This window comes from Ursus arctos, unplaced genomic scaffold, assembly GCF_023065955.2.
Source record: "Ursus arctos isolate Adak ecotype North America unplaced genomic scaffold, UrsArc2.0 scaffold_9, whole genome shotgun sequence".
NCBI classification, from domain to species: domain Eukaryota; kingdom Metazoa; phylum Chordata; class Mammalia; order Carnivora; family Ursidae; genus Ursus; species Ursus arctos.
The window spans coordinates 41871135-41886851 of NW_026623111.1; the positions used below are offsets into that span (position 1 = coordinate 41871135).

At 42.6% G+C, this 15717-nt stretch overlaps 1 protein-coding gene across 3 annotated transcripts in view; it reads right to left on the bottom strand.

Moving 5' to 3' along the window:
- KDR (kinase insert domain receptor) overlaps window positions 1–15717 on the bottom strand; it is a 180692-nt gene that overhangs the window by 75713 nt on the left and 89262 nt on the right. For 2 of the 3 annotated variants that reach the window (XM_057309528.1, XM_057309527.1), the window contains 2 exons: window positions 5392–5487; window positions 4026–4175 (listed from right to left, as the gene is read on the bottom strand). In XM_057309528.1, the coding sequence (XP_057165511.1) occupies window positions 4026–4050 (25 nt within the window). In that variant the 5' untranslated portion in view covers window positions 4051–4175; window positions 5392–5487. Of the gene's footprint in view, window positions 1–4025; window positions 4176–5391; window positions 5488–10019; window positions 10109–15717 lie in introns of all 3 variants that reach the window. The other variant, XM_057309526.1, reaches the window with a different exon arrangement.

Here is a 15717-nt window from a genome sequence, read left to right on the forward strand (position 1 = left end):
ACTGCCCATTCTTGACAGTGGTTTGTGCCGATGCCGTGACAACCTGCTAACATTCATTCAGGCTTCCTGTGTGTCAGGCACAGTGTAAAACACTGGGCATGGATTATTGGGCTCAGTCCTCACAGTAATTCCACAGAATGGAATACTTTTGTTATCCCCATTTTCCAGATGAGGAAATTAGGTTTAAAATGATAAAGTAACTTGCCCAGGGTGAACCCATTAGTAAGTAGCAGAGCAGTGAAATGACACAAAAATGGAGAGGAGAAAGAAGAAATGGACACAATCCACCCAGTGCCTGATCAGTTGTTCCATGACTAGACTATGTTTATGTTTTTAAGTAAAGCTATGATTCTTTTTTCTAGAATTTCCATAAACAAACACTTGATAAATGCAGAGACTCTATTCTTTAATATAAATCATGTAAAGACATTAGAAAGAATTAAAACTATAGAAATCATTTTTCAGGATCAACATATTCTAATAACGTTGCGCTCCAAAGAAATATTTGGGAGGTTTTTTTCTAGGAGCTTAAGTCCCTCCCTTAACTGGGGAAGAACTGAGCCCCTATGACATTGACAGGCTTGGTGGTTTAAGTTTAAATTCTAGCTCCCAAGAATAAATCCTAATCCCCCCCCCCATTGCAATTTCAGCATTAAATGCTAACGTACAGTGGAATTCACATAAAATGTGGAGCCAGGAGTTTGGGGCTGGAATTTCAGGTGCTGATTAGCTATGAGATTCAGGACAAATCTCTTAACTTCTACAGGTAATGAGAATGATCATAATACATATGCACAAGATTACCATGATAGTGAATGGGAAAATGCTTGGCACCTAGCACGTGCTTAAAAAAAGAAATTTAAATCGCCTATTGCAATCAAAATTTTAAATACATCTATTCTTTGAATTGGCAACCCCCACTGGGACATAACACCTCTAGGACATAACTATACCTCAGAAAGAAAAGCAAAAGACACAAAGATGTATGTACAAAGATGTTCATTAAACACGGAAATAACAAGAAAGAAACTAGGATGGCCAACCAAACTGGTCCATCCATGGCACAGCGGCTACGGATGCAGGTTACGGAGCAGAGGTTATGTGGGTCTAGAGCCGAGCTGCCTGAGCTGGAACCCTGGGTGCATGAATGCTGTATGATCCTGAGCAAATGACTTGGCCTCTCGCGGTCTTCCTCTCTCACCTCTCTAAAATGGGAATGACAAGAATGGTTGCCTCCTAGGTCATTGTGAGGACTAAAGTGAGTTAATACTTGTAAAGTGCTTAGAAGAATACATAGCACATCATAAACTTTGCTAAATGTCGACTATTTTGTAACCATTTTTAAAAAGGAAGAATTTTAGATGTTGGTATGGAAAATCTGAGTGGCAAATTGCATCCCATTTTAAGAAAGTAGGTATATACATAATTATTATATAATTTATGTTATATTTATATAATAAATACATGTATTTATAAATAAGTATTTAACTTATATAAATAACATATTTATAAATGTATGTATAATATATTTATATTATATCATAATATATATTATATATTTATATGTATAATATTTTATATTTATATTACAAATGTATGTATTTCTATATGTATTAAAATTGCCTGTTTTATAGATATCATTGCATGGTTAAGAAAAGAAATGGGAGGAACCTTTTTTTTTCTACAGTCATGGAATGAGAAGACTAAAGACACTCTACTTACAGAATTTGTCCAAGTGATGGGATTATGTATAAGTCTTTCCTTGTCAACTTTAAATTTTTTCAAAGAAATAAAAATATTAATGTTACTTGCATCCGAAGCTCCACTGGAAAGGGGCCTCCTCCTTTCCTAGGAACCCCTGCAACACGGACACTGAGGCTCCTGGTCCTCTAAGGGATCTGAGGAGAAAGAAAGGGGGCCTCCAGAGGGGCTTTCGAACATTTCTCGAAGCCTAGGAGAAATGCTGCATTCACTGATTACAAGGCTGCTTAGCATAGCTGAAGCAACCCGTGTCCGTGCCAATGCCAGAGTTACAGTAATCCAGTATAATACTCATTATCTCAGGCTGGGGAGACATTCTGAGGGGTAGTTTTATTTTTTACAGATTATGATTGATTATTTTCACAGAGGGAAAACAACACTGGGCTGAATAAATGAAAGCAGTCTCTCTCGGCTGTTGCTGCCTGATATGAAGAACTTTAAAGGCTTCAAGTCAGGTGGCAGTTTTTGCCAATTAACAACTTGATGGTCTCCAGGTCCGACCTAACCTTGCCACGATCTCTCACTTATTTTTGCCAGATAGGGAGTCGTAAATAATATACCAGCTACACGGGTGGCTCTGCCCACCGCCGTAAGTTACCTCTGGCCCCTCTCTGCGGGAGGACCCCTGGCCTCGTCCTCCCCAGCGGAGCCGGGCGGCGTGGCTGACCGTTTAGTCATCCTTCGGAGCCACTCTTCCAGGAAAAGACCATTGTTCCTGCATTTCCTGATCACTTACTTCCTGTCATTTTTTTTCGAAAGGGAAAGAATAAAGACCATTCGAAAATCACAGAGGGTTCTGCTCGATTTCACAACTGTAGTTTATTGTACTATAATTATTTGCTTGATTTGGGGGCCATCTAACTACACCACCACTTGCCTAACCTAATCACCAGTGTCCCAAAGCCACGGACAGATTCCACATCCACCCCCTGTAGGAAGGTCCCCCGGTTTTCATTCACAAGTCCCCGTGGCTTGCAGCTAATTTTGCTCCAAGACATCAAAGAAGGCCCATAAGAGTCTCCACCTTATCCCCCTTACCCTATGACACATTTGATGAAGAAGATGCTCAGATACAGTGAGGGTCAGCACCTTCCTCAGCTGGAGAGGGGGCGGCAGGCACATGAAGACCTGGCAATGCCTCCTCTCTGTTCCTGCCGTCCCCCCCAACTCACAGCTGAGTGAGTGGAATGATCATAACTGGGCCAGACGAACTGAGTCTTGCTGTCCAGAAGGGACTGAGTCAGCAGGAGGGGGAAAATGAAGAGGTTGGAGCTCAGGAAACCAGGAATCTGGGTTTGAATCTTGGCACACACATGCACACATGCACCCCTACACACACACACACACACACACACACACACACACACACACGTGCACAAGCATTTTAAGGGTTTGCTTTGTTCTCAGCACTGTGCGAAGAAGCATTTATATACACTAATGCCATTTATTTCGACACGCCCGTGACAGTTTCTTTTATCCTTGCCATTTACATCTTAATTAACGTGTCCAAGTTCATGCAGCTAGTAAAGTGGCTGAGCCACAGCTCACTCTACGCTTAACCCTCCACTGACTGTGTGATTCCTGTGAGTCACTTAACCATGCTGAACCTCTCTGTCCTCACTTGTAAAATGGGAATAATAAAACCATAAGGGGTGCCTGGGTGACTTCGTCAGTTAAGCATATGACTCTTGATTTTGGCTCAGGTCATGATCTCAGGGTCGTGAGATCGAGCCCCAAGTTGGGCTCCATGCTGAGCGTGCAGACGGCTTAAGATTTTCTCCCTCCCTCACACTCCGTCCCACCCCCCACACGCTCGCACATGTACGCTCTCTCTCTAAAAAAAAATTTAAAAATAAAAATAAAAAACTCAATAAAACCTGCCTCCATATTTGTTGAAAAGTAAATGAATTTATGCATATAAACTATCCCACACAAAGGTTCATTTCTCTTCCTTTTCTCAGCTTTGGTTCGCTTCTAGGTAAAATGCTTACGTCACTGGGTTATTATAAGAATTGAATGAGAAAACAATGGACATGCTTTGGAAACCATTGTTTGCAACATAAAATTAATTACTATTATTCTCAGATATATTTTAAATAAGGCTATATGACCATGACATGTAAATATGTATATATGATTACTCAGTTCTGTATAGACCAGCACCATCCCGTAGAAATACAATGCAAGCAGCAGATGTAAGCCACATAGGTAACTTTACATTTTCTAGTACTACAAAGAAAGTAGAAAGAAATAGGTAGGGGTACCTGGGTGGCTCAGTAGGTTCAGCATCTGCCTTCGGCTCAGATCATGGTCTCAGGGTCCTGGGATCGAGCCCCATATCAGGCTCCTTGCTCAGCAGGAGGCTGCTTCTCCCTCTGCCTGCCGCTCCCCCTGCTTGTGCTCTCTCACTCCATCTGTCAAATAAATAAATAAAATCTAAAAAAAAAAAAAGAAAGAAAGAAAGAAAGAAAGAAAAAAAGAAAGAAAGAAAGAAAGAAATAGGGATGCCTGGGTGGCTCAGTCGGTCAAGCGTCTGCCTTTGGCTCAGGTCATGATTCTGGGGTCCTGGGATCAAGTCCCACATCAGGCTCCCTGATCAGCAGGAACTTGCTTCTCCCTCTGCCTGCTGCTCTCCCTGCTTGTGCTTGTTTGCTCTCTCTCTCTCTCTGACAAATAAATAAATTAAATTAAATTAAAAAAAAAGAAATAAGCAAAATTCATTTAAGAATATCCAAAATATGATCACCTCAATATACAATCAATACAACAATTATTTATGAGATATTTACATGCTTTCTTTCATAAGTCTTTGAAATATGGTGTGTATTTTACAGTTACAGCACACCTCAGTCTGGACTGGCCACTCTTCATGTGTTCAGTGCAGCTGGACACACACTGGCACTTGTGGGAAGCAGTCACCCTACTGGACATGTGGGTATAGTTAGCTCCACAAGAAACTGGTCATAATGGTTGCCTGGTGAAGAACCTCTCTGGGGATGGACGTAAAAGTGAGAATTACTTTTGTCTCTCTACCTTTTTGCGCACACTTTCTTAATTTTATGCCTGTGCATGGATTGCCTTTTCAGAATAAAATGAATAATTTTTACAGCACTTTTTTACGGTAACTTCTTATTCACGCTAGATACAAATAGGGACTGATGATTCATGCAGCATGAAGACAATTATCAGTGATGAATAACTCTTTCCTATTCCTCTTACCCTTGTCATTGTTCAGTAATTTAAAGAATCTGTCTCAGAGAAGTGACTGTAGAGCAATGATTTGCTCTGAGAGAATAGTCAGGCGAGGAGCATATTCCCAAACCGTGGAAATCGGTCAAATTAGAAATGGGGTTTTGTAACCAGTTTATAGCCAGGGGAGTGGAGTATACAAAGTTCCTACCTGGTGGGGAATCTTCTCAAACATCCCCACCATATGCTCATAGCAGGTCAACAGAGCAGGGAATTGTGGGGGGCACATGAAGGCAAGGACAGGAAGACAGGAACAGGAAGGACAGGTGAAGAAAGATGAGATTTCCATAAACAGGAAACAACCGTATGGCCTCTTTACCTCTTACATCTTATGTGGAGACAAGCAGAGAACCCCACTCCCAACCAGGAGAGAGGACCTACCTTCTCCCATCCATCCAGCTTAATCCTGGCAAATATTCAACTCAGGTGAGGTCAATTTATCTTCCTCTAATTCCTTCACTGGGGCAAGGTGGGTTTCTGTGGGGAGAGAAAAGGCAGAGTAGATTGGTTGGTTGAAGGGAAGGTGACACCGCAAGTTCCAGGGAGAAGACGTCACAGAAGTCAGGGAGACACAGGGTGGAGAGGAGCAACAGCCAAGAAAAGTGGTGTGGCTGTGTGCAAAGATTTAGCCACCGGGACATTGAGCAAAACATCGTCCATGACCTGGAAACACTGAAGACAGCCCCTGTGTCTTCATTAGGGGGTTATTTGTGACATAATTCGGAGGAAAAAGCAAATTATAAAACAATAGGACATGATCGTTCCACTCATAAAAGTAGCCACAGGCACACACATACACACCCACACAAATGACTGGACAGATATTTGTTAAAATAAAAGGGGAAGTGGTGGGACTACAGATGTTTGTCAATCTTTCCTTTTGCTCATTTGAATTTTCCAGCTTTTTGGACAGTGAGCACATATTCATCAGCAATAATCCGGGGGGGGTCACAAATTTATCTTGGGTATGCAGAGAAGAGGTAGTTTCCCTATTGGATCTGTAACTAACCCATTCTTCTTTATAATACCTATTTGTTAGAGGGGAAACCTTAACTTTTCATCCTATCTATTTAACCCGGTTCAATCTAGTGCATTAAACGGTCCCTCTAAATATGCATTGTCCAGTATGTTAATTAATTAACATTTAAATTTCAATTCCACACACATCTGTTTGATTTTCCTTTTGATTCTTTCAAATAATTTTCAAAAAAAAATACAAAATAAATCTGTATTTTCCCTGCCCTTTATTTGGAAATATTTTAGCTCTCTTCCTAGTTATCCTTAGAGGTAAAAAAATTAGAAGTTAATTTTTATCTTGTTTGTGTTCTATGATTTCAGAATGGAAAAATAGATATCCAAGAGAATAAAGACTAAGAGAGAATAAAAACTTTGTTATAGTGCGAAGATTATGAGGGCTACTGTTTTCTATTTTAAATACTCTCTCAATGCTGTGACTTCCTTTTTGCGATACGAAAAGTTAAAATTGAGAAGGAATTCAATCCCTCAAGGTTCCTAGCCACATTGCAAGTGTTTAACAGCCACAGGTGGCTCCTGGCTACCCTACCGGACATTTAGAATGTCTGCCTCATTGCAGAATGTTCTATCAGAGAGTGCCATTCCAAATAAAGCTCCATCTCAGATTTCTGGGCCATCTGGCCCCTCTCTGGCTGCTGGGTTCTGGGTGAGGCCTGGAGGGTTCTGGGTACGTGGAGAAAAGAGTGTGGCTTGGTGGACACGAGCCCTTTGGCGTACTGCTGGTCTTTGTGGGCTCAGGCTGCCTCAACCTTGGGGCCCTTGAGTAGTTTTTACGTACCCACACAAACATCCCTTATTTGACTCCCTGACTCCAGGGTTTTTACAGAGGCCCAGGCTCTATTTGTCTATTCACATGGTCCCCCAGTCCACAAGCAGGCCTGAGTGGGGCCAGGGGAAGCCAGCCCGCTTCCTCACTGGACCACTTTCTGTGACCCATTCTGCAGTGTGGGCCCACGGGATTCCCTGAACGGCCTCAGCACCTCAAGAAACTGGAAACTTCCACCAGAAGCCTCCCTCAGCCATGTCTGATCAAGTCTGCAGGCCACCCAGTTTTCCAGAGTCTGATACATCAAGGACCTCTCCAGAGAGACTACAACTGTCCCAGACTGTACCCAAGAAGTTGGGAGAAGGCTCCACCCCTCAGACTCCCCGAAACTTCTCTGACTGCTTTTAACACACATCCTCCCTGAGAAGTTCCAGCCCAGAGTGGGACAGGCCCAGGTGCCTGCTTCTCACCTCTCCCTGCTCTTCCTCTCTCTCCTGCTCACTTCTATTCTTTCCATCAAATCTCGGGGCTGGAAATGGGTGGGATATTCGTTTACCACCCAGTGTTCTATGGCAGAGCAACAAGCCCAGTAATCAAGCTATCTCATCTCTAGTCGAGAAAGCAATGCCTTTTCCTCTGTGTGTTTTAAGGGGAAATTAAGGAATTCAGAAAATCCCTCCTCAAAACAATAACTGTCTTCCGGCAGAATGCAATTTCATTTTCAACATTAGGGAGGGATTATTACTTGCACCTTTGTCTTTGCATTCTATATGTAAGATTGCCAATGTCCAAACTGCTCCCTTATGTTTTCCCACGCCACCCACTCAGGCAGATGGATGCCCTGGTCTCACCAGGGCTAAGGTCATTTCCTCAGAATATTAACCCCACAAAAGCACGCGAACGAGTTCCAAATCATCCTACCAGTTACAACAAGGAGGACAAAAATTAATTTAAAATTTTTTCATCGTAATTGTTGGGTGAGACTAATCAGAAACTGTCGTGAGAGAGGAGGTAATTGCCAAGGTCACCTTTTTATCTGTAATTGGGCAGGCATCAGATGGAGGTTAAAGACTGACATCCGAAATCACCACACTACCAGCTCTGTGACATTGAGCAACTGGTTTTACCACTCTTTGCCTGTTTCCTCATCCATAAAATGGACATAATAGCGATGCTATCATGCACTATCAAGAAACTGATACTAAATGAAATTGAGTATGTAAAGCACAAAGTCTGCAACACAGTAGCCACTCAGGAAACGTCCCATGACCATGTGATGACTAAAAAGAAAAACATTAAACAGAGAAATCTTAGAGCAGAGAGTAATAGTAATAGCCAAACTCTTGCTTTTCAGCCCAGGATTATGGTTTAAAATGGCTCCAAGTATAACCATTAAATGGTTTTATCTCCTAAGATCTCAAAGTGTAGTGGAATCCCAGGGATGTCAGATCCTTACGGACCACAGACTCAACACCCGGTCAGACATGAGGATCTCTAACTCCAGTGAGACACCTGCTTCCATCCTTGGGTATCTCCAGAGGAGGGGAACTCTGCTTCCAAAGGCAACTGACTTTTTTTTTTTTTTTTTTGAGTTCTGATGGTTCCAATTCTCTTTTTCACCTTATGTGTTACTTTATGTCATTACAACTTTTTCTCATTTATTATCTTTAAAAATCCATAATTCAAACAACACAGCAGTTTGTAAGGTGAAATAGCATAAAAGTTTGCAAAGCACAACGTTTAAAGTTCTCCTATTGCACTCAGCAAAATTCTACTCTCCAGAGAAAACTCCTCTCAGCGGGAGTGTTTCCATCCTATTTACTCAGACATTTTCTGTTCATACACAAAGTTATGGATGCATGCACTTTTACATAAATGGGACCAGCCAGAATCTACATAGACTTCTGCCACCAGCTTTGTTTATAGTGTATCATGGACATAGTCCCATATCCTGACACGAGGACTGATATCACTGCCAGGACGGTCCATGATGAATCTAACATGTTTCTCCTCGGCGGGCCTCTCACAGGCCCTCATTTGGCCTTCTGCTGCCACTTGAAAGAGTCTTGATGGTTTTAAAACATTTCCGGTCAGCCAGCTAGCTTCCATATGAGAACTTTCTCTAAACCAAACACCCCTCATTCCTAATGTTGTTCTTCACATGGCATAGTTCTAGATTCCTCCAAATGTGCTGGAGCTTCCCTGAACTCAACAGCATGGCCAGGACAGCTGATCCCATCGGTACTAAGTTCAGGAGGCCAGGCCTTCCCTCCTGCTGGAGAGCTTGGGAGGCCGCGCTCATTGGCCAGACAGCCAGTCTCCCTCATCATTCATAGTTCGTGACAACACAATTTATCTTCTAAACCCGAACACTTTTGAGAGTGGAAAGTAGGCCAACCGGATGGGATATGGAAAAGCCAGAACAATTCAAGGCAAAATTGAGAGCTTTTCATGTGAAAGTTGAAATCAGTTAAAATTTTAAGGCCTTCCTTTTTATACCAACTGATTTTAAGCCAAGCGCCAAAGCTACAGGACATGCATTACAGACAAACTGGTCTCCATTGGGGGTAGACTTGATTTTGAAAAAAGCAAATTTTTGTCAGAGCAGACATGAGAAATAAACTATTCTAATTTCTTTTATAGATGAAGAATGAAGCCCAGAGGAGCTAAGGGATTTATTAAGTTTATTATTCAGTTAATTAGTAACACCTTTTTTAAGGAAAAATATTTATTGGAGAAACGGAATAGAAATTCTAACCAGTGCCTATTATGTATCAGTCACCATGTTAGGATTTTTTAAATGTGTTACTATTTATTCAGTTAATTTTATTGAGTTAGTAGTCAGTTAATATTAACTGAACATCTACTACATGCCAGCCACTGTTTTATGTGCTTGGGATGCCTTCCCTGTTCTCAAACAGTTTACCAATCTATTGACTCAGGGAACCTACCAACAACCCACCAGAGTTCATACTCTTATCGCATTTGAGGATATGTGGAGACACATAGGAGAGTGACACATATGTAGGAAGAAATGGAGGCCCAGAAAAGTGAACATATTTTCCCAAAGTCACATAATAAGTGGGAGAGCAAGATTCTGACTGCCCGCCTTCCTCCCAGGACTCACAGCACAGCCTGCTCGAACCCTAGCAGAGAGTTTAGCATCGGGAAGCCCGGAGCGAGGGGGCAGGGGAGTCTCAGGACTGACCTTGATCAGTGCACAGTGTCTGTGAGCCACAGCAGAGGGGGAGGGGACCTCCTCGATACCTCTGACGACACTCCTCACCCAGGGCTTGTCTAATGTGAGAAAAATCAGAATTTATTTTTTTAAAGTCTACTTTAAATTCCAGATATAATTTTTTATAACATGCTACGGAGAAGCACAGTTAACCTGCGGAACTTCACACAACCACCAGCATCCGAGAGGGGCTGCGCAGCTTTCTAAGTGCCCTGGTGCGCATCCTCACGCTGAACCCTTACAACGACCTTACGACGAGGGAAGAGGGCAGGCTTCACGACCCTAATCCTATGGACAGACCAGGGGGTGGGGAGCAGCTTCCCGAAAATGCCGGAAGTGACGGGCAGGAGCGTGTATACCAACCCGGACCTCTCGTTCTACACGAGTCCGTAGGCGATCTCTGTCCATTTCATTAGGCGGCATGGAACACGCCCGTGTTATTTGGTTAACTGCAGTTCACGAAAGCGATGCCTTTCCTTCTCACCAGTGCCTTGGAGGTGATTTAAACTACAAGGGCACGTTCCATCCATCGCTCTCAGGCTGGATCCCATCAGAGCAAACAGGCCGCCTGGCTCGGGTTTCCTTTCCTTGGTGTTTTCTTATCTGTGTCCCACCAAAGGCTTAGCCTCTGTGGGTGAGTGGGGTCAGGAAGTGGCATACAGTCTCTGTTTTTATTCTCTGTGTGGAAATTTTCTAATTATAGGTCACACCAAGAGTTTCCATTCTCCCCCATGGCACTTCACTCTGTTTATGTAACTTAATAAGCAAAGACCCAGCACTTTTTTTTTTTTGAAGACTTAAACCATGAAGCTTTTAATGAGGAATCAAACTCATTCCCTTATCTTTCTGACTAGTGAATAACCGGTTGTCTGTTATCTGCTTAGTCTGTAGCTGAAATTACGATCGCCTCTCTGGTCAGGATTTTATAGTCTGATTACGCCTTAAGCTTCCTGTGTAAGCAAGCCATCAGGGGAAGTAGGGACATTAACTCTCCTCCACCGCCACCACCACCAAAAAATAGATTCAAATACATCCTTTAAACTCCAGGCTTCACAGAATAAAGACATATCACAGAAGCAAGAAATAAGAGTTATAGTTCAAGAGGGATAGATAAACCTTAGCATATGATGCACGAAAGGTGCCCATTTAGACCAAAAATGGGGGGAGATTTTAGACAGTTGCGATGTTTCAGGGAACACAAACTAAGGGCTAAGATTTAAAGAATTTTATTCTAATCACATAGATATTTCTTCCCCAATGTAACTGCCTGAAAAGATAGTTTTTGAGTTTATGCCATTTCAGTCCAGGATCTACTGGAAATGTATTCAATAATAGTAATTTCTAGGCAAAACTTGCTCAGTAGCATAAACCAGTACTATAGAACAGAACAAGGCAAAAACACATTTTTAAGCCAGATTTTTTCTAAGTCAAAAAGCAGTTATGTAGCAAAGATTCTGTTCTCTCCCTGCCGGCAGTGTGTCAAAAGAAATCTCTTTTGCAGAGCCTCTCTGCAATAGAGGCCGAAAAGGAAATATAAAAGACAGGATTTTGGTGAAAGACCCTGACCCTGAAGCCCTACACTAATATTAATTATTATAAAATTAACTTTGTAATTATCCTCCAGGGGCTGCAGAACTCATCTAAATGAAAGGAAACTAATTTATGAATCAAGCTGCCAAGTGGGATCAAGGAAGGTGCTTGCTGTTCAGGAAGAAACAGCTCCGAAACAAGAATGCAGGACCCAGAAAGAAAAGTCATCTGACCCCAGGAAAGTGTAATCACTTTGCCAAAGCAGCAAGGTAGCTTTGCCAAAGCAGCAAGGTAGCAGCCGCACCACCAAAACTTTTCTTAATGAGTCCTTAATGCAGTGAAGACTGAAGGGGGTGCCACGTGGTATGTTTCCAGCACAGAACCTGGCACAGAGTCCATGTCATTGCAATCATTGTTGTTGCTATTATTTGGGAGTTCCCAGGAGATGTCCATTTTGGAGTACTTGAAACGCAGATAAACAGACATCTTTCAGCCTTTAGTTTTCTTGGTCAGTTTTTGTTTTAGGCTATGTCCCATTTTGCTAAGTGGAAAAGGCTTACTCTGCTGTCTCAACTAGAGTTCAGTATGTTCCCTGTGTGGGAATATCCCTGGGAATCCCTAAAGAATCTGTCTTTTTATGTGGGCTCGCCAGCCAGGAAGGATTTGTTGAGCTTCACTTTTGTGATTATACTATGAAAGGAGTCCATATTTTCTATTGCTCAGTATAATACAGAATGTTTCACGTATATAGTATTATAGTGCCTTATATTACATGCTTTAATATGGTATCAGACTGAATATGTTTTCCCCAAGCATACATAAGCCACTGTCTCCTCTCCCCAACACCTCTCACCGAGCCTTTCATGAAAATCACTGTTTTAGGACTTAGTTTAGGGGAATTATTCCATCTCTGATGCAGGTTGAAGGGTGGTCTTCGAAAGAAGCAGGACATCGGGAGCTCACTGAATTCCCATGAGCTGAAGCAAGAGAGCATTCAGGAGCATAGACACACTATGGAAAAAAGCTACACGAGGAAGAGGAATAGATTGATTACACTGGTGAAAAATAAATATGATGCTCCTTAGCCCCTCCACACAGTGAAAGCGCTGCCCCGCGCCACCAGACCTGTAACACGGAAGGAATCCAAATACGCGCGCTCAAATACAATCATGAGGTCACGTGGTGACCAGCCCACGTGGTGCTTTTAGACAAATTCGAAAAGGACACCCCTTCAAGGCACTTTACTTTCATCTTCTAAAAGTCACTGTACTATACTGACCTTTTTTAAGAACAAGAAACTTAACTCCCATGTGCTTTAAAAGTATCATATAAATTTGTACAAAGCCACGACGTCTAGGATATGAATGACACTCCATAGAAGGAACTTTGTTCAGTCTAAGCTCAAGCTCAATGATGTACAGCTCCCCTGGGAACCGCTTGTTTCGTGCCCATCACACCGACCATGAGCAGTTGTGTCTGCTTTATGCCTGGCTTCAGCTCAGTTCCTGGAAAGAGTATGTTCTCAATAGATATCAGTTGAATGGTCGAATGATTAAATGAATGAGTGAGTGAATGGCTCTCCGTTAACACAAGCATCTACTGCAAAAGTGAAAAAAAAAAGTATGGCTAATGTTTACCGAGCACTTTCTGTGCATCAGGACCTACGCTAGAAGCATAGATGCATTCTCAAGAGAACTCTGTGAAGTGACCTTCCATAGCCCCAGAGGCTCAAAGAGGTTAAGCCACTTTCCGAAGTTCTTCTGCTGGTTGAGTCACAAACCACATGACCACCATCATCACGTTCCTATCCACCACAGTAGCAAGTCAGTCTGTAGTCTGCATTGCTCTGGGAGGCTACTAACCAATTGAAAACACAAGGAATTCTTTCCCTGTGTGGCCAGCTCAAGAGAAAGAAGGCACCAGAAGCTCCATAGTCTGGTTTCGCTTTCTGTCTATAGAGACAAAGTTATCCTCTTCATGTAACTTAAGCCAGGAATGAGGTCACACAACATTCCTGGTCCTGGCCCGCATGGAAGACTCATCGTTGAAGTCAGCAGAAATGCGTTCAGCCACAGAGTAACAGGCCCTTTTATCACCTGTGGGGGGCAACACCTGGCCAGACAGCACATTCTGAAACGTCCTGGCCACTAGATGGCACCGAAGCTCAAATGTCACAAGTCTGTGGCCCATTTCTCCCGCCATGTTTTCATTTAGATCGGAACACCAGTGGTGTTATTATTAAGCAGTGATGGCATTATTAAGCACTTCCTGGGTACTGGGTACTCTCCCACGGTCCCTGCAAGCATCATCTAACCCTCGCAACAACTCTACGGAGCCGATGTCTTACTATCTCAATTTTACAGATAAAGAAGCTGAGCCTGAGGAAGGTGAGAATCCCGGCCAAGGAAACCCAACATGGGAAGAGAAGAGCAAGGATTTTAACCTAGCTAAGCTGGTGTTCCCCAACCTAGTTCTTAACCACTCCACTGTTGTGTTTCCTTCTATGCTATCTTCAACCTTGCACTTAGCTGCTGAGCACAGGTTCAGTAACTCCTTTGCAAAATCTTCTCTCAAGGGGAAGGAAGAAAACCCCATTCAATTCACATAAGCATGTCAGACACAAGCCAAGATTTAGGTTTACTGAAGCTATTTATGCAAGGGCACCACCCCAAAAGAACATCATCCTGGTGGTGAAAAAAACTGGGTCACAGCCTGTGGTGCAGGGAAGCTAAATCGCTGCTCTGGCTGCCATGTCTTACATACTAGAGAGAGCCCCCAGCAGATGACCTGGGGCTGGAGGGTACCCTGGCTCCTCCACATCCATCAGGGGATCTAGAGCCGGTCCTTAAAATCTCGAGCTTCTGGTACTGTATCTGTTTAAAGGGGTAGATAATTTGTGCCCTGTCCTCTTTATGGGGTAAAAATAAAACATGTCCAAGTGTTCACTGTTATTGTTTAATGATAAGTAAAGCATAATATATAAACCTTTTCCTCTTTTCACCTAAGCAGTCTCTTCTTTGGCCTCCCTGCCCTCAGCCTTTCCTTTTTACAACCTAAGTCTGTTTACAGAAAAGTATTCTTACAGCATAGATCTTACCAGATCTGCTCTCACTCCCAGCGATTGACTCTATCACCAACTCCAAACATGGTGGTGAAGTCCTTCCATTGCCCACTTTCAACCTCTTCTTCCTCATCTCTCCCAACTCAGACCCCTCCTTCACCTTACGCCCTAGCCAGACTAGATTATTTGCTATGCTCAGACATTCTTGTTATTTCCCCACCTCTGTGTCTCTATTCAGTTATTCCCACCACCTGTCTATGGTTCATGGTGCCCATCACCGGAGCCATTGGCCTTTGATTACAGCCCATGATCTTCCTTTCAGGAATGATTCCTCTGGCACTGTATGGGCCAACAGGTGGGCACATGGTCCAAGTGATACCTGTCAGGCCTTCCCACCTTGAAATTTGTACCTTGAGAGAAGTGACCTGACCCAACAGTGTTGAAGTTGACCCATCCCTATAGACTGTGCTCTGGAAAAAAAAAAATCTGAAACCAATCCTGATACATCAATTCACAACGTCTGTTCCCTTTTATTTCAATTCAGGAGCGACTCCCACAATACCCAATACATGCCCCCTTTTTCCTTTTTTTCTCCCTGCCTTCAGTTAGCCAGAGCCCATTTCTGCTGCCTGCAGCCACTAAATGATCCTTCAAGATTGAGTTCAAGTGACAATTCCTTCATAAAGCCAAATTTCAAGCACATTGTACAGCAATTCTTTGTATGTATTTTTATTTCCCCTCTAGATTGTTTATTCCTTTAATTCAGGAACTGGGGCTTATTCATCTTTGTATTCCCCACAGTTCTTGGTATAGTGCCTACTACATGGTTGTTTCTTGATAAACATTTGTTAACTTGAATGTCAAGCCATTTAACAACAGAGTTTAAAGCAACTTAGAGGGTTTGGTAGTATGTTAATTCTGTATTCTGTAATGTTCATACATGTTCTCAGCTAATTGGATTTGTTTTTCTACAGGAATCTTCTCTACAAATTCTACAATCATTATATTTTCAAGAAAGCCCAAAAGCGACAGTGAATTTGAAGGTGCTATTCAGATCCAGAGACTTCTAACTCCTGC